The following is a 24286-nucleotide window of genomic DNA, read 5'->3' as shown; positions in this document are numbered from 1 at the left end:
GTAACCAAACTGATAAATGTTCTTAGATTCACTTCCGTTAAGACTAACAAACTGAAACACTTTCTGGGCATACAGGATTTTTGTCCTTGTATCAGGCTAGTATTTTTAATTGGTGATTTTTGATTCTGAAATAGAATCAAGATATCCAGATCCCAGATATCCAGACTTTTTTCTCTAGATTACCTTCTAACTTCTTTCTCTTTCCAGAGAAGCAACAATTTATGTCCTCTGAGGGACATGCAAGGACAGAGAACATGCAAAATCTGCTAAATGTATATCAACAATAATACATTCAGCCCTCCTCATATAGATTTATGCACTTAAGCCATACCAGAACAAAGTTCAGAATGTGGCAAAGAGCTTTTCAGAAATGCTTCTGTTCCGTGTTTCACTAGAAAATTTATGTTCAGTAAAATATCCTTAAAGTGTTTGCTAAATCAGAACTCACCTCTTTGATATTTAGCATAGCCTGAACCCTTGTCATGATATAGACCATTGTGCTGAAGGACTGCAGCACTCTTCACTGTATGATTTGCTGGCCTGCAGTCTGCTGAGTGTTGTGTAGCAGGAGAAGAAATGCTCATTCATATTGGAACAAATTGCTGAGGGGTTAAGCTCAGTTGCACGTCTCCACTTCTTGCTGGTGTCTGTTGAGACGCTTAAGCCATTTAAATGGCTGGTGATAATCAGCAATCGAGATGACATTTTAGGCAAAACAGAATTTTTTCTGCGCTAAGGATGAATGGCTGAAAGGAGAGACAGGCAGAGGCGTGCAGGTTAAGAGGGAAAGCAACAGCCATGGTGGGGTGAGCCTGGGGTTACCAGGGCCTTGCCTGGCCCCCGGAGCTCCCTCGCTCTGCCCAGGAGCAGCACCAGGGCTGTCAGCCCCTGCCCCAGCAGCAGGGCCCGTGTCAGCTCCCCACAGCCCTGCCATGCCGGGCCTGTCCGTGCTCCCACATCCTGGCCTGGTATTGCCCTATTCCCATTCCCGGGAAGTGCCTGGTGCCCGGAGCTGGGGCCGCCCTGCTGTGGGGGTGGTGGGACTGGGCTGGCCTGGCTGCTGGCCTGGCTGCTGGTGCCCTGCTGTTCCTGGCCCCTGTGGTGATGTGATGGCTTTCCTTGCTGTTACCAGGGGAACAACAGAGCGGGAGGAAATGAAAGCTCTATTCTAGATTTCTCTTTTGGTGGCAGGGGCAGAAGCCTGCACCATTATCTGGGAACAGACTCTTGGCTTTGGTGACAATGACTGTGACTCTGCTTCCTGCTTTGCTGACTTTATTATACGTAGGACATATTGCTGGTGTTCCTGTAGAAGATACCCTTAAGCTGATCTAGCATGTTACTGCAGCGAGGGAGTAAAAGAGGTGAGAGGTGACCTTTAAGGTCCCTTCCAGCCCTAAAAATTCTGTGATTCTATGCCTGAATGTCTGAAGGACTGAATTTCTGTAGAGGAACATTTGTTTTCATTTCTTATCTGAAGCTATTTGCAAAGCTTTGAGAGCTCATAAATAACCCTGCCCTTTTTCTTGTGGCTGGTTGGCACTCCATGCTTTCCCGGTACTGGAGCAGGGACCAGACTGAGCTGTGGCTCCTCAAGCACCAGGCCTAAACCCTGGCTGTTGCAATAGCACACTGCTGTTGTTGCAGATATCTTGCGGATTACAGAACAAGTAGCAAAAAAAGAGATATTCTTACTATCATGACAGCTGCTTTGCAAATGTGAAGGCAAGTTACTGTCTCAGCTCTTAAATCCATTTACAGTGTTCTTGTTTTCTGTAATACCTAACACGAAGACATAAACAAAATCTTCCTGCAAATCTTTATCCTCATCAACAAGTGTTCAGTAATCATTCCTATACAACTTGAATATTGTGCTGAATAGTAATTTGCGTTTACTTAACCCTGTGGTAGTTAACTTAATGTTAAGATTAATTAATGTTAGATAAAGAGTGTTGAGGCTGAATGTACCGCAAGAAGCCTAAGTGGCAGGCAGATCTGTGGCAGACCCAGGAGAATGGGCTCTTAGAAAATCCATATGAGCAGAGGCTGCTGATTGTTGCTTTCTCCCAAGAAGAGGGATTTCAAGTTCAAGGTAACAGCAGTGACTGACCTAGGAATCATGGTGTCTGTCGGCACATCTTGTTATTTTCCTTATATGCCTTTAATACGTTGACAGTTTTTCACCGGTTTAACAGCTTTAACAGTTCATCAATTTATATTATGGGAACTGTCCCCTGCCAGTAGCAAAACACTGCTATTTTGACAGATGGCTGTCTGTGTGGACCTTGCAGGCTGTTATGTAAAGCCAAGGCATACAAAGCAGTCTTGCTCTAACAGGATTTTTGTATTTGAGGAAGGAGAATATTTCAGAAAACAGGTTTTCAGCCTAACAGTTTTTAGATTCCTCTCTTTTGTTAACAATCTTCTAAAGACAGATAATTTATTTGGTTGCCTCTATAATCAGTAGGTACTTCATGAAGTAAACAAAACTTCTGAATTACTGCACTTGCTTTGTACTCATGTGTGTGACTAGACAGAAAACCCTAAGGCTCTAGCCAACAAACTTTAACCAAATTTAGTAGTATTATGCAAGAGCAATGGCTACATGTTTGATACCTCTTCAATTGCCATCAGTATTTACTGAGTGCCAGAGGTCTTGGATCTTACTGAGATCTGAGACTACATGTTGAATCGTGGGAGATTCCAAAACTGTTCCTGGTCCTCGTTGTTGGAACAGTTTCTCTCTTCATAAATACAAACCTATGAGGGGATCTAGATAGGAGCATCCAGTCTTCTTTAGCCCTGAGGTATGAAGAAATATAAAAAAGGGAGCAGTTCCACTCTCTGGTTTGCTTGGGTTTGTTTTTTTTTTTGTCACTCTGGAAGAATCTTTTCAAGCTCTTGCTTGTTGCCCTGACTGGAGGTCATGAACATTCTGGAAATTCACAATTTTTATGGAATGGGAAGTTCTTTCTCTGCAGTTTGACATCTGCAGACGAACATCTGCAGATATAAGGAGATGCTGTTGAGCTTGACTCTCAAAAAGGAGAACATTCTGGTTCATGGCTGACGTTCGCATTTCTAGCCCAATTCTGGGAAACAGTAGCCGAGATGTGAAAATACTGTATATCAGTAAGAAGGAATAATGACTACAAATGTTTTCATACTGCTACTGTTTCTATTCAAACACTTGTACAAAATTTTGTTTAACTTTGCAAGTATGAGCTTTGTCACACATAAATATTAATATTTTAATTAATATTAAATTAATATTAATTAATATTAATATTTTAAGCATTAGTTTTGGTTTTCTGTCTAGAACATGTCAGAGGTGCTGGGGCTAGTACTGTTGATTACTGTTATATGACATACACAGTTAAATGAGACATTTTTCCAGTCTTCTTACCTTGTTTTCTGATTTGCAGTGATACCAAATAATGTGCTTGATGTCTGTCTCTTTAGGGTCCGACCACCTTCGAGAGAAAGATGGACTGTGGGCTGTGCTAGTTTGGCTTTCAATCCTAGCAGCTCGAAAGCAGAGTGTGGAGGAGATTGTCAGGGATCACTGGGCAAAATTTGGCCGGCACTACTACTGCAGGTGAGAAAAATGAGGAAAAGGCACTTTTGCAGCTGATAGGAGAATTCTGCTACAATCATTGCTTGTTTAGATGTGCTCAGCTGCACTTAGGTGTGCATTCGCTATGCCTACAGCGAATGAAAATGTGCCACAGATTATGACTGTTTTGTAGACAGGCTTTTTCAGAGCAGTAAGTGTCAGAAGAAGGAGCTACATGTGTATGTCACTGCTAGCATATGAGTAATTTTAAAATATTGAATGGCAGAAAGGTTTGAATTATTTACTTGTGGAATATATAGGTGCAGCTTGTTACATGATATTAAAAAAGAAACATAGTCCCAGCAAGATTTGCTCCTGCATTTTTTTCTCCATATAACATTGTTTTAGTGAGACCTGAAACCTATGCCTGCTTCCAACTCAGGATAACTCCTCCAAAGATACAAACATTTACTTGTTTTTTTTAAGGTCTCATCAATATGATGAGTTCTACCTGTCATTTTCAGCTTTGCTTCTGCCTCTCTCTTAAGCCAGACTTACTCTAGGGTTTGCCATTTTTAAGATCTTTTGCACACACCTGTCCCTCTTGTAGCAAACTTGTAGCAAAGTTCTCTCTATTTCCCTTGCCTGTTGAGCGCTGCACTGATTGTGTCATTAAGTTTTGAAAGCTAGCTGTGTATTCTCAATGCTGCTTTAGAAATTTCATTTTCTAGATGCTTTCTGTTGATTTAGTCAGGTGGCCAATGTAGAACTATGGTTGCACACATGTAATGGTTAGATGGCACAGGATTTGCATGTGTGCTGGTTTCATTTGCAATCAGTACTTCAGGGGTACATTTCTAATTTTGAAGTAAGCAGTCAACTGCTAACTGTGAGTATATAGAGTTCTCTGAAAGCAGAACTGTCTTCTCAGCTCTGAGGATTTACTTTCTGGTTCTGCTTTTTTTTTTTTTGATGTATGTGCAAGGTTTGATTACGAAGCACTGGACCCCAGAACCGCGTATTTCATAATGAGAGACCTGGAAGCTTTGATCACTGACAAATCATTCAGCCATCAGCAGTTTGCTGTGGGTAACAATATCTACAGTGTGGAAAGAACAGACAGCTTTGAGTACATAGATCCTGTGGATGGCACTGTGACCAAAAGACAGGTATGGCTGTAGTGATGGATTAGCAAAATTTTGCAGCTGTCATATTGTCTCAAACAGTGTTGTTTCTGAAATTCAGCTGGCAAGACTGTCCATTTATTTATGGGATGGTTTTTCCTTTGCTCTGATAGATACTGCATTTCCTACTTAAGATTACCTCAGTCTGGATAAGATAATCCACCTTTAGTTTATTTTACGCTTGCTGTACATAACTGGAGACAATAGTGGCACAGTGAGCATAAGATGGGATGAAGTCCCAGTTGAAAGCAATGCATGTATAGGGAGGGTTCCTTTTCCAGAGCAGCAGAAAATATCATACAGAAACAAGGTCTTCCCTTTTTCAATTTTCTGTCTAAAATCTCCATTGGCTATCCATTAACAAAAAAATAATTTCTTGTTCGTGGTGGCCCACAGGATTTACATAACTGAGATGCCATACTGTAGACAGTAGGATGCAGAAGACTTTAGAGGGTTGTAGCCGGCATAATTGACATCCCTACCCCAAATTACCAGCTCCTTCTGGACTCCATCTATACTGAGTTTCCTTGGTTATCAAGAACTAAAGTTCAAACTGAGTCTTCAGTGGTTGGAAATTCATTATGTACTCGAAAGTAACCATACTTTTACCAAGTGTAAATTTATATTCAAGTAACTTAATATGAGCTGTGACTCCTATTAAAGTTTTTCCTGATTTTGTGCTGTTCATGTTTTATGGTCATGGTTTCTCTGGTTTTTAAATTATTTGACCTAAACAGACCCTAGGAAATGATATTACAAGCCATTAAAACTATTGTCATGCCTTTCTGCTCAGAGTCTTTGTAGTTTCCATTCATCATTGCATCCAGAAAATAGGAGCAGCCTATCTGCCACTGAGCTACTTTCTTGTTGCGTATTATTACTGAAACAAGATATGAGGATATTGTCATATCCAAGTCTAGTGGAAAATTACAGACATGGCAAACTCATGACCTTTATAGTTCAAAAACCAGCTTATGAATTTTAATTGCACTTTTCTTTCCCTTAATTTTTTCGTCCAAAGCACTTACTCTATATGGGAATATAATTGCTAATCATATCACCATGTAACACAAACAGAGAAACATGACTTGGCTTGTTTTCAGACAGACTCTGAAGGGGAGCCCATAAAACCAGAAAGCATATCTTTTCATAGGGAGTAGCTCCTATTTATTCAGAGTACAGTTCAACCAGTTTGTCCTTTGGCAAGGACACATTCCTAGCTTCATATGTCTGCAGCCTCAGTGGGACTCTCCAAGCACACTAAATTGGAGAGGATATTGATCTATGCAAATGAAACAACAGTTCACTGCTGCCATTTTCTTTGGGTAGCTTGCTCATCATCTAAATGCCGCTATCTCTTTCAGACTGTCATAGGCTTTGTGTGGATTTTTCAGCTGTGTTCAGGAGCATGTGCCAAGTTTTATTCCCCAGAACACAGGGGAGAGAGATTTATATTCAGTGTAACTGCAATGTCTCATGAATGAGAAGCTGGCTACATGGTAATTATTCAGTGTTAATAAATAACATATTTAGAAAACAAATACAGCAATGAGAAAATAGGCAACAAACAATACACACAGACTGTTGCTTCTAATTAATTCTGTTTCTTGAAACCCATTAATATTGTTTATCATGCTGCAATAATGAGGCTTAAAATTGAATGAAACACTCTGTTGTTCTTGAAGACTTCTAATTTTTAAAGCTGTACTGTGTTTTTGCACATATCAGCACGTAACAATGCTGCTCCTGAGGGTCCAGCAAGCCAGGGATGGGACCAGTGGCATTTTTGTGTAAAATCTGAATTATAAGGATGAGAGGTAGAAGTTGGCCATTTTACTAAGAGACAAAAGTCTCCAGGGAAACCTTATTGTGACCTTTCAGTACTTCAAGAGGGCTTGTAAAAAATTTGAGGACAATTCTTTTAGCAGAGCCTGTTGCAATAGTACAAGTGGTAATGGCTTTAAACTAAAAGAATAAATTTAGACTAGATGTAAGGGAGACTTTTTTTTTACAATGGGATTGGTGGGACAGTGGAACAGGTTGTCCAGAGAGATGGTGGGTGCCCCATCCTTGGAATCATTCAAGGTCAACTTGAATGGGGCTCTGAGCAACCAGATCTGATTGAAGATGTCCCTGCCCACTGCAGTGAACATGATGACCTGATGACATCAGGACTGGATGACCTCTAGAAGTCCTTTCCAACGCAAAACGTTCTATGAGTCTGTGATTATCAAACAATGCTTTATATGGTGCTAAAGATATTTTGGTATATATCTGAGGAAACAAAGGCTTTACTTATACTTTAGAATATTGACACATTGCATTTCCGACATCGGTGTCTTTTCAAGCTGCTGATAAAACTGGAAAAATAAAATGTATTTATTTTAATTCTTTGATTTTTTTAATGGCTTACTGCCCTTTAAACAGAAGTAGCAAGGATCTCAGTTTGCGTAGTAGACCTTTGACAGCAGAAGGACAAAGGGGAAGAAAAGTTCACTGGCCTATCAGAGATTGTACTTAGTCTAAGGATACCATTTACATAAACGGAACTAGAATGTATATTAGTGCACAGCTGGTAGAATATTGCAACACTACAACTATTTATCTGTGCAATTTAGTCCTCCGGCCTTAATGGCTTTCCTGTACAGAAACTGTGGATCCAAGAATATGGCCTGTGTCTGTAAAAAAAAGTGTTCATGTATGGAGTACAATAGGGGGCAGGAGAAAAGAAAAAAAGATGTGAACATGGCAGCAAAGAGAAAATTTTTAGTTCATTAATGAATTAATCAATCCTCTTTATTATGCACACAGTTAATGTGCATGAATTAATGTACTTGAAATTAATTAACACCTTAAGTTTTCCAAATTGTACTATAGACTTATTGAAATTTTTGCAGTCATATATTGACATGTAGTATTTGAGGGGTAGCAGCTTATAGGCACTACTGGCAATTATCTTTTTGATCCAGGGATTCTGTAGCTGTTTCATAGGCCCCTTACCTTTAGTGATCTTATACCTATTTCTCAGGCTGTTGATTTTGTGCTCTGCCATGCAGAGTAAGAGCAAATCAAATAAAAGAAATAAAAACATTGGTAAGAGTGTATTTGTTACTAGGAGTGGGAGGGAATGCACAACATCTTTTCTAGTGTTCAGAGGGGAAAAAGGAGTAGTGAGTGTGTTGTCCAAAATTGTGGAGAAAGAAGAATGGCATTCAGATGACTCTTCCTTTCACTTTTATTTTGGAGCAGTGGCTGGTGATTTGTTAAGGTACTGTGACCTTTCATATATGATGTTCCTTCTCCTTTCCTAGGGGCTGCGGATTATTTTTTCAGATGCTTCCAGGCTCATCTTCAGAATGAGTGCTTCTAGTCATGTGAGAGCTACTCTGCGGATCTATGCAGAGAGTTATGAAAAGGATCCTAGCCAACACAATAAAGAACCACAGGTAAGGCAACAGGATTGTATTAAGTCAGTAAGTAAAGGACTGCCTCAGTAATAGCAGTGGCTACAGGTTTTCATCTTTGTCCAGAAGCAACACTCAATGCTTTGACCCATGTACTGTGTTTGTAGATGGTTTCCCTAGTGTAAGTGTACACCTTTTGAGGAATGACCAGCAGTTTTAATTGATGTCTTCAAGTCTGTTAAGAGAAGTCATTGTAGTAAGAATTTTTTTCAGAATTTTTTTAGAGTTGAGATTTGATTTATGGAACAGTATTTTAAAAATAAGATAACCATTTTTGAAGCAGATTATCTGAGAGCCACTTAATTAGGGCATCCCAAGGATTCTTCACAATCAGAGTGCAGTTAGGAAATATGGATACCAGACTCTAAACAATGTAGGGATTCCTTGTAAGGGAAAAGCTTGCAGCTAAAAATTATCTCATATCGTAGCCGGACTTTTTCCTAAGAAGAGTGAAGGTTAAGAGCAACTTGCTGAATTGTCCAGTAGATGCCTTAGACAATTAATAAAATAAATCATACTCCACACTCTCAGGTTCTTCTCGGTAAATGTTCTTTATGCTGTGATACAGAAAAGAGGACTAAGGATATTTCATGGAAAAGAAATTAAGCATTTGGCTTGTAGTAAATCAAAACTCTGTAGTATTAAGTCTCATGTAGTTGTGCCTTCATGACTGGAATGCAAATGCAAATCTACAAAAACATATGTGCTGTCAAATGAATTTGCACTCTAGGTAAGTGTTTGATGCTTCACCAGATTCTGACCATGGTGAGTTTCTTCTTATGCTGTTAAACAATTGTGTACCAGTCATGAAAAGTGCCTCAGTTGTCACAGAAATGTTGCATATCCCATGTCTGCAGATATGATCTATTAAATTCTTTTTGCATTTGCTGGAGAGAGGTGCATGAAGTCTCTCCAGAATACAGACAATGTCCAGGGAGCAGCAGGAATGGGTCTGCTGCACAAGGCGGTAGGAGCCAGGCATTCAGACCTGCTGCACCAGTGCACTCCTTCTCCAGGAGACAGTCCTACAGCAGGAAAGTGAGTAGGACAGGGCAGCTCTCTGGTAGCAAGCTTCCTCAACAAGTGATGGATCAGAGGCAGGGTTCTTCTGGGGCAGCAGAAGATGGTACCAGAGCTGGGAACAAGGATGAGTAGACCTACTCAGGAGACAGGGTCAAAGTCAAAACTGGAGATAAGATACAGCATATATCCAAGCAGTCTTTCAGGGAAAGAAGCTGCCTGTAGCATGGGCCTGATGTCCACCCAGGCAGCAGAGGCAGAGATAATGCTGGAGACAAGCACTCCTAACAGCTTAGCTCAAGCAGGGACCAGCATCCCTGGGACAGGCTGTAATGGGCCTTGGCCAGGGTGCAGGGGAGGGTCCTCAGGGGATCCTAAGCGGGCCAGTAGGGCTTATGACTGTCCTCAAGGATTTCAGTTTGGTATTTTATTCAGCACACCAAAAGGGTCTATTATTCCCAAGGACAGAAAAAAGGCTGGAAGGAATTTTTTTTCTGTATTGGTAACAGAGCCTGTCAGATAACAGCACTTTTGGCTGTTTAATCAGAATATTCACTAGTGAACAAATAATCCCAGGGGTAGAAACGTCATTGCCTTGAAACTTGCTACAGGGACTTTCCTGCAGTTACGCAGTGCAGACAGGCATTTTAATATCCAGACTGCCTCAGGCAATTCATGGTACTGTAAACACCCTCCTCATCTCCTGCCATGTGCATAACATCTGGGATAAATAGCAGTTTCATCTCAATTGATACAGTAAATTCTTTATTTGGTTTCTCATTGCTTAATATTGCACAGTTCCCACTTCTTCTCTTTTCTTGCCCTGGCTGCTTGCTTTGCCAACAACATGAGTGCATTAAGAACAACAAGGTTATAGATTGTATCTGACAGGCAGATGGTGGACTTCAAGACTGCATAAATTTTAGGAGATCCTCATGTACAAAAATAACTAAACATTTCCCAGGAGAACATTTGATAGTCTTCGTTGAAGTCTGTAAAAGAATGTGAATAAAATACTCCTTTTTCAGAAAACAGCATTGCTAGGAAGGGGTGCCACAGTTTTCCTGATACTGTAATTCCTTTATTGTTCAGTTTGCTTTAAAGTTCGTACTGACATGCACACATCTAAAAGAGGTGTGACAGATTTGAAGTTTCAAGAACTTTGTTGCCTATTTGCTGTCAGTAATAGGAACACAGTAGATATGTAAGCTGTCAGTTACTGCTGTAAGCTGTCAGGAAAAAGCACTGACATAAAGGAGTATGTTAAGTATATACGTATACCTTATGTATTACTTTATGGTATTTAAGAAAGTTGTTACATTTTGAATGATATTTTTCTGTAGCTGAGGAGACAGCTGTATGTGGTTTCTGTATTACTGCACTCTTTCTGAAACAGTTGATCAAGAAAATATCCCTTCCATACCTTTTATATCATAAACCAAGACAAGATTGTTTGATGGTTGGCTGCTTAAGTAAATATTCAGATGGTCCTGTTTATTGCAACAAGTCTTTCCAGCATCTTGTTTTAGATAATGCACTGATGCATGTTTTTGTGTGGTGACAATTCCAGTCAAAATCTGAACTGAAAGGCAAAAAAACCTTGATCTATCTTTTGCTTTTTGTCACAGAAAAGAAATGTCTCCATCCTGACAGGCAATTCAGTCATGTTGAAGGTTCTGTTTTGTGGAATCATTATGGTAATTAGCTTGACTTTGCCTTATACCAGCATCCTTTTTTCCCCCCCCTTTCCTTTTCCAGACAAAGCCTTTTCAAAATTAATCATCCAGCTTCATAGTAGTGTTCAAGTTCTTTTCTTTTGTTTCTGTAGTCTTTCACAATGTAGCTTCTGATGGTGAATCTTTCACAGATAAGAAAGCCTCTAAACTACATTTTCCAATGTGCATGTTGAGATGTGCATATTATTCTGGAACACTAACTGTGGCACTTTTTGAGTTGAAGTGGACCTTCTTGACCTTTTGTTCCAGTTTATATGTAGGCTAGTATGTGTTGTAAACCATTGGTGTTAATGAATGTACGAGTCACCCAAATCATATTTTACTACTATCTTTCATACAATTAATTGGTAATACTTTCTACCTAGCATAAAGCATCTTACAACAAAAGTCTCCAGGAGAAAGTGGTAAAACATGCCAATAATGTATGTTTGAGGTCATGGACAAATGTGAATAGCCATGACTTCTGGCTGTTGAAAGATCCATTTAAAGAAATTTGCAGAAGCAGCTTCATGAACACCTGGGAAATAAGGGATTGCTGCTTTTTTCTGTTCAGTTCTTTCTGCAAGCCAATATCAACAGTGAAAATCAGGAGCAATAAAGAAAAATTAACATCATACTCTGTCCAAAGTATATCAGAAACAACTCAAAGCTTTCAATTCAAACAAATAAAATTAAATTCAATGTATTACTCATTTGAATATTGCATAACTTAGAATGATGATGCAATCTAGATAAAAAACAAACTGTTGAAAACAATGCCCAACACTTTTCTAAAACTGAAATATTCTGCTCTAGAATTAACGACCGTTCTATTGATATGACTTGTCACAGGTGATGCCCCTCATCACTGGGGGTTCCTGAGAATAGTGATTTCTAGATAGTTTTTACATGGAAGATTTACATCTAAGAAGTATTTCTTTGTTTTTAACTATTCAAGTAGGCATCCAACTAGCATTTCAGAAAGCTCAGTTCATTACAACAAACAACAGGTTTATCTCGGAGGTCTTACATGATTTGGACCTTTATGCATTGACATGTATCTTTTTCTAAGAGAACTGAGTTATGAGTTTTCCTAAATTTAATACATTTGTGAAAAGTAGAGAGATATTCAGTGGGCATGAACTACTAAAATAAGATTTTGTTGACCTTTAATCTCATTTACAGCCTTACTTTTGTTAGGTCATCTCAATATTTGATATTTGGACATCCCCACATGTCTGCCTACATGTCTTGTCCTTTGTTTAGCCACATGGATGTATTATTTAACTTGGATAAGATTCAAACAGGTAGTTTCATATACAAAGACAAAGAAAGAAATGATCCACCATGGTTGTATTCATAAATCCAGTGTGTTCTTCAACAACATGTTTTGCTGCTGTTTCAGCATGTGTCTTGGAAAGAGTGTCAATAGTCAATAGTCCCCATTATTCTGATGATGACTTAATTAGCTCTGTTTACAGTACATTATAATTTATTATGCGAATTCTGTCAGCAATAAATAGGTGTTGACATAGAGTCACAGAATTATAAAATGGTTTGGGTTGGAACGGTCCTTAAAGATCATGTAATTCAAGCCTTCCTCACTATTGCTCAGAGCTCCATCCACACCTGACTTTGAAGATGGAGGATGGGACCATATACAGCTTCTTGGGACAGCCTGTTCCAATGCCTCAGCAGCCCCACAGTAAAAAATTTCTTCCTAGTATCTAATCTAAGCTATGCTGTTTCAGTTTTAATCTGTTCCCACTTGCCCTGTTACTACATGTAATAAGTTCCACGTCCTTTCTTGTAGGCTCCCTTTAGGTGCTGGAAGGCTGCAGTTAGATCACCCCCAGGTCTGTTTGCCAGGCTGAACAAATTCAGTTCTATCAGCTTTTCCTTATAGGGCAGGTGGTCCATGCCTCTGTTCAGCTTGGTGTCCCTCCTTCTGACTTGCTTCACAATTCCATGTCCTTGCTGTGCTGGGACCCCAGAGCTGATGCAGCACTGCAGTGGGGTCTCAGCAGGGCAGAGGGGCAGAATCCCCTCCCTGCCCTGCTGCCCACACTGCTCTGGCTGCAGCCCAGGACATGTGTGGCTCTCTGGGCTGTGAGTGCCCATGGCTGGGGCATGTCCAGCCTCTCAGCCACCAGCACCTCCAAATTCTTCTGGGCAGGGCTGCTGTGATCTGTGCATCCCCAGCCTGTGCTGGTACCAGGGCTGCTCTGAGCCAGGTGCAGCACCTTGCACTTGGTCTTAAAAATTCCATGAGATTCCCATGGGCCTACTTCTTGAGCTCGTCCAGGTCCCTCTGGATGTCATCCCATCTTTCAGGTGTGTCAAGTGCACCACTAAGGTTGGTGTCATCTGCAGATCTGCTAAGGGTGCATTTGATCCCTTTGTCCATGTCATTAATGAAGATACTAAATAACACTGGTCCCGTTATGGACCCCCAAGGGACACCACTTGTCACTCACTCAAGTCCATTTGGACTCTGAGCCATTGATCACCACCCTCTTGATGTGACTGTGAAACCAATTCCTCATGCACCAAACAGTCCACCCACTGAGTCCATCTCTCTCCAGTCAAGAGAGAAGGATGTTGTGGGAGACTGTGCCAAAGGCTTTACAGTAAAATGACAGATAAATGACATCTGTAACCCTTCCCTTGTCTGCTGACACCATCACCCCATCATGGAAGGCCACTGGCTTGATCAGGCAGGATCTGCCCTTGGTGCAGTTGTGCTGTCTGTCCTGAATCACCTTCCTGTCCCACATGTGCAGAGCTCTAGGGGCATCTGTTCCATGATATTCCCAGGCTGAGGTGGGGCTGACAGGCCAGTATTTCTCAGTATTCCTCTTTTCTACCCTTCTTAAAGGTGGGTACAATATTTTTCCCTTTTTCCAGTCACCTGGGATTTATCCTGACTGCCATGACTTAAAATATCAAGGAGAGTGTGTACAAATACATCAACCAATTCCTTCAGTTGTGTGCAGTCTATATTGGGTGCTCTTTAAATGAGGTGCAGTGAATCACAAATGCTGCAGTTACTTTCACTGAAGACTAGTAAACAATGTGCTAATTAGCTACAGAATCATAAGATTAGCAGCAGTCAAGCAAAGACTTTGGGGCAGGAGTTGCTTCTTTGTGTTTTTATTGGAAAAGGCAAGCCAATTCGAAAGGGAAAAAAATGAAAAACAGTTAAAAATACGTCTTGATCATCAAACAATGAGTTTCTGAAATGTGTTTTGAACAGTGAGCAGCAGAGGGAAAAACCCTCTAATTTTCAGGTGGATCTTGTTTGGTATATGAAAAATTTTTGTTATATGTGATTGTATATGTGAGTGATTATAAAAAATGATTGTCTATGGTGTGAGATAGTCCAAGAGCAGGGAACTGAAATGAACAACCCAGAAGTCCTGGATTCTGTATCACTTCATTGGGACAAAATGAAAGGAATCTATATGGTTCTCGCTAGGCAGATACAACACCAAGCACAAGTGCAGCTAGACAATTATTGCCTCTTTGTTTATTTTTGAGGGGTTTTTAGCATGACTCTTTAGCTATCAGAACATACAGTACAGTCCATTAAAAATAAATAAAATTGTTCTGGTTTGATCTGGCTAGAATTAATTTTCTTCTTACTAGGTAGTACAGTGCTGTTTTGGATTTGGTATGAGAATAATGCTGATAACACACTGATGTTGTAGTTGTTGCTAAGTAGAAGTTAACCCATGTCAAGGACTCTCTCAGTGAGGAGGTCCACAAGAATCTGGGAGGGACCATAGCTGTGACAGGTGACTTGAACTGGCCAAAGGGATAATTCCATACCACAGAACATCTTGTTAACTGTGGGGAGTTAGCTGTGAGGGGCTGATGGCTGCTCAGGTCAGGCTGATCATCAGTCAGTGGGTGGTGGGTGCTGTATTATGCATCATTTATGGGGCTTTGGTTGGATTTTATTCCTCACTCTTTTTCGTTTTGTTATTAATTTTGTTATTGTATCTTACTTTATTCCAGTTATTAAGCTGTGCTTATCTCAGTCATGGGTTTTACATTTTTCCAATTCTCTACCAATCTGCCAGGGTCATGGAAGTGAGTGAGCAGCTGTGGGGTACTTAGTTGCTGGCTGGAGTTGAACTACAATAAAAGTTTTGCCTTTACTGTTAAAATTCTTGAGATTTTCTTAGAGGACACATGGAATGTAGAGACTTACATCTGTTTGAACAAACACTTAGATAATGAAGCATGTTAATGCTATTCAGGTAATTTAGCTTCATATTCTTCTCAAAGTCACACTGTAGAGTGAAGAAATTTGAAATCAACTGGGACTGCAAAGGAAATAAATAATGGGACAGTAATTATCAAATATTCCACGAATAGAGGAATTAATCAAACCTAATTTTCCCTCAAAGCTCTTTGGATATACTAGAAAAGAGCTAATCTTTTGTGACCATAGATGTCTTCATGCTCCTCTTGGTTTCTATTTTCCTTCTGTTTTTCACCTCTCATGCCTGCCCTCCTCTATTGCCAGGGGCAGAGCAACTGGCTTCTTGACCTTTATTGTAATTCCATTTGTGTTAACAGGCAGACCATGCACAAGACTAGAGAGGTCAGTTTCCTTTTTTTCTGTGGAAGGTTTTCTTCTTCTCAGCTGAATCAACTGAACACCACCAGAGCTGTGGATAATACAGCGTCCATTCAGTTTGTTTCGCAATGAACCACATCCCTTAGATCCTTAGGGCTGGTGGCTGTAGCATAAACCTTTCCAAAGACTTCTGGGTGTTTTTGGAATGGAATGCCATAGAGGCACACTGTGCTGAGCTTTGAGTTGAGCCCTTAGGGCAGAAACTCTGCAGGATGTCCAGGCACATGCTCAGCTTTTTCACATGCAAGCAGGTACATTTCAGCCCTTCCTAACTTTTTGATAAACCTGATGCATCATTGAGACAAATCTTATCTGCAGTCTTGATTGGAAGAGAGGAGATTGTGGAGAATTTTCTTGCAAGATCACAGAGAGAAAAATTGCTAATGAGCCAGGAGGAATTATACATGTCTGACAGCTCTGGTACAGATAAGGAAAAGGCTTTTAATCTGTATTTGCCTGATGTTAGATATCTGCTTGCTTATTTTCTCTTAATCATTCCTCCCAACTATTTTTTAGAGATATAACTTCTGTCTGTGATTACTAAAGCAAGATTCTGATTAAGTCAGTTCTGTTAATTTTCAGCTCTCTTATTTTATCTAAAGGGTGTTTAGGCTATATATCCTAAACAGTTTCTAAGAGATAAATGGGCTATTTAACATCCAGAGTAATTTCAGTTGTCACTTAGAGTTGAAATGTCAATAGTAAAGTTTTACAATTTCTCAAGTAGACAGAACCAATAAAAAATACTTTTTAAAAAGATCTTCTTGAGATACAGAAGTCTTTCTAGAGGAATATTAGTGATAAATGATTGTTGGCTGAGATTTATCTCTTGCAACTGAAATGTAAACTATTCATGGCAGAGGTAAAGGAATTTTTAAAAGGCATATGTAGTCCTAGTTTCTTGTTATTCTGTCCTGTTCTTGCCATTCCATATATGATGCCCTTTTGCCTTTTTTATGTATTTTGGATGAAGAAAGTGTAAAAATTAAATGGAAGTGTGGAAAGACAGAATTAAAAAAGGACTTTCTTGGTTGAGAAGCATGATTGCAACGAGCAGAGTACTTAGTAGTATTTGGAATAATTTGGCAAGCTAAATTGTGTTTGTAAATGGGTGTCATATAAACTCATTTGATTCCGTGGTTTGTTCCAGCATTGTGTAAAGTGTTGCTTGTGGATTTTTTTTTAAATTCAGAGTGCATTTCTTGCCTAAAAAAGCAGGGTCCAGTAAAGTGGGTCAGGAGAGTTGCTTTTTAATTTTTCTTGTACTTTTTAGATTAAATAAGGAAGATGTTTCTTAGGGAAGTGCTGGAGAACTTCAAATGCTTTAGTCTCATCCAGACTTTATAAATTGGCACATTTTAATATTTACTTTTGCAGCATTTGCTCACAGATGTGAATTTATACTCTCCATATTAATCTTCTTTAAGTATGTTTGACTTTAATAGACTTGTGTTCTGCTTCAGTGATTATTCAGTAGATAGATATCTACAAATATGGGGCTTTTTTAACAATAACATGTCAGACTGCTCACACTTGTGCATAACTGAGCTTTATCATAAACTCACTTGACACCAATGGCATTCATGGTGTTATTCCATGACTCTGCTTGCACAGTCTCTTCACTCTTTTGATTTAACTGTCTGACTGTTTGCATAAATAAATACCTTATCCTGTCAGAAACTGTCAGGTGGCTGAAACAGATTCAAAGTATTGATTATACAGGCTTATAAAAAAAGATATCTGTAAATTTCAGCTCTCCAGAATTACTGTTCTGTTTCATTTGATTCTCAAACCTAATGTATTTGAAGCTGGAATAAGTTTATTTGAAAGGGACAGCTGTAAAAAATCTCTAGGGGTCAAAGAATTAGTTTGGTAACCAAATATATGAGTCTCTGAAAAGAAAGTTTTCACACAAAACTCAGTTCTGCCATTTTATCTTTGTGAATCATTTAACTAACTGAAAGAAGAGCCAATTGCCGTTTAAAAAATTGTATTTTACTTGATTTTCATGTGGTACTGTCATAGCTGTCATCTGTACTCACCCATTCAGGCCTATAAATGGCTATTTAATAATAAGGCCTGTAGCCTGAAACTTGAAAGTTCATGCTGTTCTGTTGGAGTTTATCCTATTAATACAGTTGTATGTGCCATTAGTCAAAACACACTTCTGTGAGTTCTGTTAAGGTAGTTAGTTAGTTGTTACAGTACCTTCTGACCCTAAGCTTCACATATTAAGTGTATAATCTGTTTGACTTCCCCTCATCAGAATAGAAATAAGTCTATCTCTATTATTTCTGGGTTGTTTTGTACTGCAGATTTCAAAGAGCTTCACATTTCCTGTTTCACAGAGGGTGATATGAACAGTGTATATTTACTGTTTCTCTTTTCTGCATAGCTTAGGTGTACTCACTTATGTAACCCTTTCCAAAACAAATGCTAAGCATGATACTTCATTGTGTCAACTATAACAGCAATAGACAGCATAGCTGTGTCAGTTTTTGACATTGTGATATTGTTATTTACTATTGTATCATTGTGCAGTTAAAAGAAGGATTTATAAATGTGAGATGTCTTTTGATATTTCTGCTTTATGTAATTCAATGTGTTTCTTCATCTTTAGGCTGTGCTGAGTCCTCTAATTGCAATTGCACTGAAAATATCTCAGATTCATGAGAGGACAGGACGAAAGGGACCCACTGTCATCACTTGAAGCCACAGAAGATTGTTAAGCCAGGGCCAAAAGAGGAACAGCAAGGAAGAGACAGACCCTTGTTAAAACTTGTTAGCCATTTGTGCCTTGTATGGTTTTAAAAGTTAGGTGGGAAGAAAAATTCAATATAACATTAAGCATAATCATTTGCATTGATCTCCAAATGCAATAGTGTATTGACTTGTTTTACCTGCAGTATCATAATTTTTGATAACAATATAACCAAAGAAAGAGGCCTTGATGTTCAGATGTTGTCAGTAATGTAGCCAAAAATGACAACTGCTTGGTTTTGAATGCTATGATAAAAGTTGGAGAAATTTCAGTAAGGGGGAGAGAGGGAGGAGTTGCAAAGCAGAGGCATGCTTGGTGAGTGTTGTTTGGGATTCTTGTCACGTTCTGGTAGGTTTCTGAAGAGGTGAACAGAGCATGTCTGAGTCATAGGGCTGTGTACTAAGCCTTGCACGGGGTGTATTTCCTCCCCTGGCTCCATGCCTCCTTGCAGGCCTCTCTGGTTGCTCACAGATGCACACTGACAGCAGTGTTGTATACACACTTACACTTGCACCCAAAGATGGGGTTTTCCATCCTTTTTTACCCCTGCTTTTAAAACATATCAATGTGACTTGTGCCTTTAGATTTTCCTTATTTTTTGACTCTTTGGTTGTTTTCCTCCAAAAGGAGGCCTTTGTTCTATAAAGCTGATTTTTGTCCTTCCAGCAATATGTCGGGTAGGGAATCTGACTGTCTTCCATAATATTCCTCATGTCAGGAGATGATACTGGTGCTTACTGTGTTTGAAAGATAATCTCTGCAAGTTCAGCAATTCTTTAAGGAGTTACAGAAGTTTTTTTAAGTCTTTGGAATACTCATGCTACACTTACCACAAAGTGAGTGAGAGGGAATTAAACCCTAATCAATTGAATAGAAATACTAGTCTGACTCACCGTCTGGACATGGTTTCTATTAGATTCTTGGTAACAGTGGATCATGCAATAAAAATTTGGGGAGTGCAAGAGATGTTCCCGGCATAGATCTGAGAAGGCTGTTGGGGATATGGACATCAGCATTTTTCTGCCTGTGAAATTATACAGCAGTTCTAGCTACAATACTGTGCTCTGAAAAAGAGCACAAACACTTTATGCATGTGATTTGCTTGAAAGCTTTGCTTCCTTGGGAACGGTGTGATCACTTGTATCATTCGTCAAGGTGGCTTTGTGCAGCTTGCCTCTTTGCAGTGTATTTCAATTCATTGTGGCTGTCAAATTTTAGTACAATTTATATAATATTGCAGCAAAGGAAATTGTTTAAATTTCTTTGAACACTTCTGTCAGAAAATGTCTATAGCACCTAGCATACAATAAAGAGTAATACTGTATATCTGTCTTAATACATAATTGTGGACAAGACACCCTGCACTTTCAAGCATCTTAATAAAGTTGCCTTTATTGCAATTATATTATTACTTAATTGGCTCTAAACAAATGAGGTATGTTCTCACTTAGTGTCCTACCTTACCATTAAATGTTCCCACAAACCAAAAGAGATTTTAAGACTTTAGTTCTTTTTATAAAGATTTTTCTTTTATATGACCATGACCATGACATTCTCACACAGTTTGGACATCTACTTTATAATGTAAGAGCACTCATCTTCACAGAAACCTTGTTTATATAATATTTTGTTTTTATTTATATATTTTTTAATGTATTTCTCTACATATATATCTTTATATTCAACTTTTCTAGGTGAAGGATAACAATCTCCTAACTAGCAGATCAGACATGGTCAAGCATAGACACATTCTGGATTATGACAGTTCAAATTATTGGGTTGTGTGAGGGAACATTCTGAAAATCAGTCTACTAAAATTTCTAAAATCTCATACACATTCTCTGATAATGAAATTATTTTTGATCACATAGTGAACTAGCTGTTTATACTATGGAGTTTCCCATTTGCCAAGCTTTGCTGAAATGAGAATACAGTCTGAAAAGTCAAATATACTGAAGCCAGGTGTCTTTCAGGATGCAGTGGGAAGACCCAAGAACAGATGAAGACTGAAGAAACACACTTGTGCTTTTATCAGAAAGCTGTTACTAGAGCTGCAGTAGATGGCAGTCTACTTTCAAGAAGGCAGTCATCATAAACAAAGGGCATGTTTTAAAATCTCTGTATTGACTTTGTCCTGGGCTGGAGAAACATTAGTTGTGCCTGTGTATGGAAATGGAGAAAAGGGCTGTTTGAGAAAAGGGTTGTTTGAGTCTGGTTTTCAACAGCTGTCAAATAGCAGACTTACAGAAGTAGCCTAACCTGAAATCACCATCCCTTTTTTTATGGTGATGGGTGATAATGATAAAATGTTACTGGTATTTTCCACCAGTTAACTGCTTTTCTCTGCAAGAAGATTAATAAAACTTTGTAAGGCTCAAGCACAGCTCTTTATAGCTGAAGTATGTGGGAGAGGACTGTAGCCACATGGAGTGTGCTGCATTTCCTGAGGTCTTTTAATTATTAACGTGATAGATGAATGTGTGGAAAAAAGCAAGTTATATGAACTTACAAAAAGATGCAGAGCTCCTCAAACCAGATCATACATTTAGCAGAAGGAAAACTATTAATAATACTATTCATCTTATCGCAGTTTCGCACTGTGATAGAGACCCACACGCTTTTGTGCTGTTGTTGAATGAGCAGCTTCCTCCACTCTGGAAGTTGCAAGATTCCTGTATTATTCAGCTGTGATTGCACTAACATTATTTGGATTATTCTGTTTCCCAAACACTTATCTTTTCTTGGTGTTCAGAGAAAATTTGGAAGGCTCTCTACTCGCCTGAACTCGCCTATACTACTCACCTGAACCAGAGGATCACAGAATCCTCGAGGTTGGGAGGGGGCCATCTAGTTCATCAGGACTAAAATTGCCTTGTCCCAAATCATAACAGAGTCAGGTAGAGGAGGCTGCCCAGGACCATGTGTAGTTGGTTTTAATTATCTCCAAGGGCTGAGATGCCAGAATTTTTCTGGGCAACCTATTCAAGTGATTGACTGCTCCCATAGCAGGGAAAAAAAGAAAACAACAAAAAAGCCAAAACCAAAAGCTGAATAGCAAAACCTTCTGGAGTGTTCAGATGGAATTTCATGTCATTCAGTTTGTGCCCATTGCCTCTTGTCCTGTCGCTGAGAAGAGCCTAGGTCCATACACTTCTTTGTTTCCCACCAAGTATTTCTAGAAATCATTAAGATCATTCAAGAGCCTTCTCTTCTCCAGACTAGACACTCCCAGTCTCTCAGTGTATCATCATATGACAAATTTTCCAGTCCCTTTATGGTCCTTATGGAGGTACTCTGGAATGTCCATGTCTGTTTTGTGCTTGGGAAGCTCAGCCCTGGACCCAGCACTCCAGATGTATCTTAACTCTACCAGTGCTCTGCAGAGGGAAAGGATCACCTTCCTCCAGCTGCTGCAGCTGTTTTTTCTGGTGCATCTCAGGATGTCAGTTTCTGTCTTTGTTGTGCAGGTGAGTTGCTGGTGAGTTGACAACTTTTTGTTAAGCATGTGACCCCTGGATCCTTCTCCGTGTAGCTGTTTTCCAGCCCACTGGACACAGCATGTATTGCTGTCTGGGCTTGTTCGTCCACAAGGGCAGGACTTCCCCTTTGTTGAACTTCATATTGTAGAAGGTCAAGTTGGTTAAGCACAAATTACCTTTCATAAATCCTTCCCGATCCTAATTACATTCTTGTCCTTGGCCTTAGCAAGGGTTTCCAGCATTGGCTATTCCATCACCTCCCCAGGAAATAAAGTGAGGCTGACCAGCCTATAACTCCCCAGATCCTCCTTCTTTCAGGGACAGGAGTGATATTTGCTCTCTTACCTCAGGGACCACTTCTGGTCACCCACAGTCTTTCAAAGGCAATAGAGGGTAGCTTGCAAAAGCATGACTTAGCTTCTTCAGCTCTGTGCACGCCATCCTAAGTCATTCCATGAATGTCCTGTTTTTTCAAGTGCTTCCTGACCTTTTCTCGCTCCAGATTTTTCGTCTAGTCTTAAAGGCCTAAAATTCCTGAAGACTGCTTTTACCAGTAAAGATGGAGGCAGAGAAGGCATTGAGCACCTCAGCCTTTTCTATGTCCTCTTTCAACTCACATAGCTGTAGAAACTTTCCCCATTACCCTTCACATTTCCCATCTGTCCTAGTTTCTGCCCATACAGAGTTATTTTTGCATTTGCTGGGATGGAGGTCAAGGAGGCTGGAGCTATATGGATGTGTACAGGTGATGCAATTCTATACTAGCCATGTCATCACTGTAGGGCATAGATTTGGGTATAAGAAAAGGCAGAGTGGAAGGACAGACATTTTTGTTCCCTCTTTACCTGTGAAAGTAAAGTGCCGAACAGAGTGGTGCAGTCAGTGTGGTCTGGGTGGAGCCATACGGACTGGCTTGGGAGATTTGTCCATCATTGTTTTCCACTCTCTCAGATGTGGGACAAAAACCCTTTGATTGGCTGTGGTAATGTCCACCCTTTTCTCCTTTGTCTCTGGAAAAGCCATGCCATCCCCAGGGATGTGGTAACACCCACCATTTTTCTCCTTTTTCTCAGGAAAAGCTGCATGTTGCTGGTCATGGTAACAACAGGATAGTTGGACTTCCATAAGCATTTTTGGTGTGTAATCACCCTTTTTTATATATTGTTAGTATTGTTGTTGTTATTGTTTGTTTTTCTTATCTTACTATTTTTTCAGTAAACTGTTCTCTCAACCCATAATCTCTCCCTTTTTGTCCCTTTCTTACTGGAGGGGGTCAGGGGAAGGGAAGTGGCTGTTTGGAACTTAATTTCCAGCTGATCTTAAACCACAACATCACCTCGTTCAACTCCAAGTGGGCTTTGGCTTTCCTCATCTCATCCCTGCATGATTGTGCAGTGCTCTGCATTCCTCCTAATTCAGCTGTCCCTACTTCCTCTCATCATACATTTCCTGTTTATGTCTGAGTTTAGTTAGGAGCTCTCTGGCCATCCTTGCAGGCCTTTTGCTGCCTTTGTTTGAACTCTGCATATCAGGTTCAACGATTCCTGAGCTTAAAGATGGTGATCTTTGAAAATTAAACAGGTGTCCTGGACTCATCTTTTCTCCAGGGCCAGAACCCATGTGACTCTTCCAAGCAGCTCTGAAGATGTTAAAGTCTGCTCTGCAAATGTCAGTTCCACTCTTTGCTATTCTCCCTCCTCTCAAATTTCTGAATTCACCATCTCATGACATCTCATGATCCCTACAGCAAAAACCTTCACATGTCCATACATGTCTTCTGGTGTTACGAGTGCCAAGATTGGCTTCTCAGTCACCAGTGTCAGGAAGTTGTTTGTCAATGCACTGAATCTGTTCTGTTCTGCAGCTTTAGTTTGACCAGTTCATATGCTTCAGCCCTTCACCAGTTGACATCATTTGGATCTTTCACAGCATTCATTTATTTTAATGTAAAATTTACAGCTGCTACTCTTGGCAAAGATAAATTCATGCTATTAAATTGAAAGCAAAGTGTTTAAAGCGATTGAAAGCAAAGTGTTTAAAGCCTTTTGCTGCCTTAAGATTTTTGACATTTTTGAGCTCATTGCCCATGGCATTTTGCATTAAGTTCATAATCATTAGCTGAAAAAGAGAATCTTAAAACCAGATTGTATCAAAATACTAGGTATTTATGTGAATGTTCTCCCTATCTCAGTAACTTTTTGGTATCAAATACTTTATTGAGTACTGCAGGATGAAGATGCATTTATTCTCACTTTCACATTTCTGGATCCATTATGACCCCACAACCTCTGCAAAGGGCTGGCACTAAAAAGGGGCACTGCAGGACTCTTGTGGAATTGGGAGAAAGGAGAGAACTTCCTGGCTGTTCATAAATACATGTAGAAATGTTCTGAATGTGTTTCCTATAGCAAACCACTCCAAGAGCAAACTTCAGTGATACTCCTGCAACACTTGCTCTC

General features: G+C 39.7%; 1 protein-coding gene across 1 annotated transcript in view; it reads left to right on the top strand.

The window, feature by feature from the left end:
* The window catches only part of PGM5 (phosphoglucomutase 5), a 66418-nt gene extending 46638 nt beyond the window's left edge, over positions 1-19780 (top strand). The window contains exons 8-11 of the mRNA XM_084225292.1: positions 3463-3598; positions 4542-4725; positions 8052-8186; positions 18208-19780. Coding sequence (XP_084081418.1) covers positions 3463-3598; positions 4542-4725; positions 8052-8186; positions 18208-18297 — 545 coding nt within the window. The 3' untranslated portion in view covers positions 18298-19780. The remainder of the gene's footprint in view (positions 1-3462; positions 3599-4541; positions 4726-8051; positions 8187-18207) is intronic.
* The last annotated feature ends 4506 nt before the right edge of the window (positions 19781-24286 follow it).

Source organism: Fringilla coelebs (assembly GCF_963513975.1).
Source record: "Fringilla coelebs genome assembly, chromosome: Z".
NCBI lineage: Eukaryota > Metazoa > Chordata > Aves > Passeriformes > Fringillidae > Fringilla > Fringilla coelebs.
Note: the sequence above shows the minus strand (reverse complement) of the source record. Positions and strands in the feature narration are given on the sequence as shown.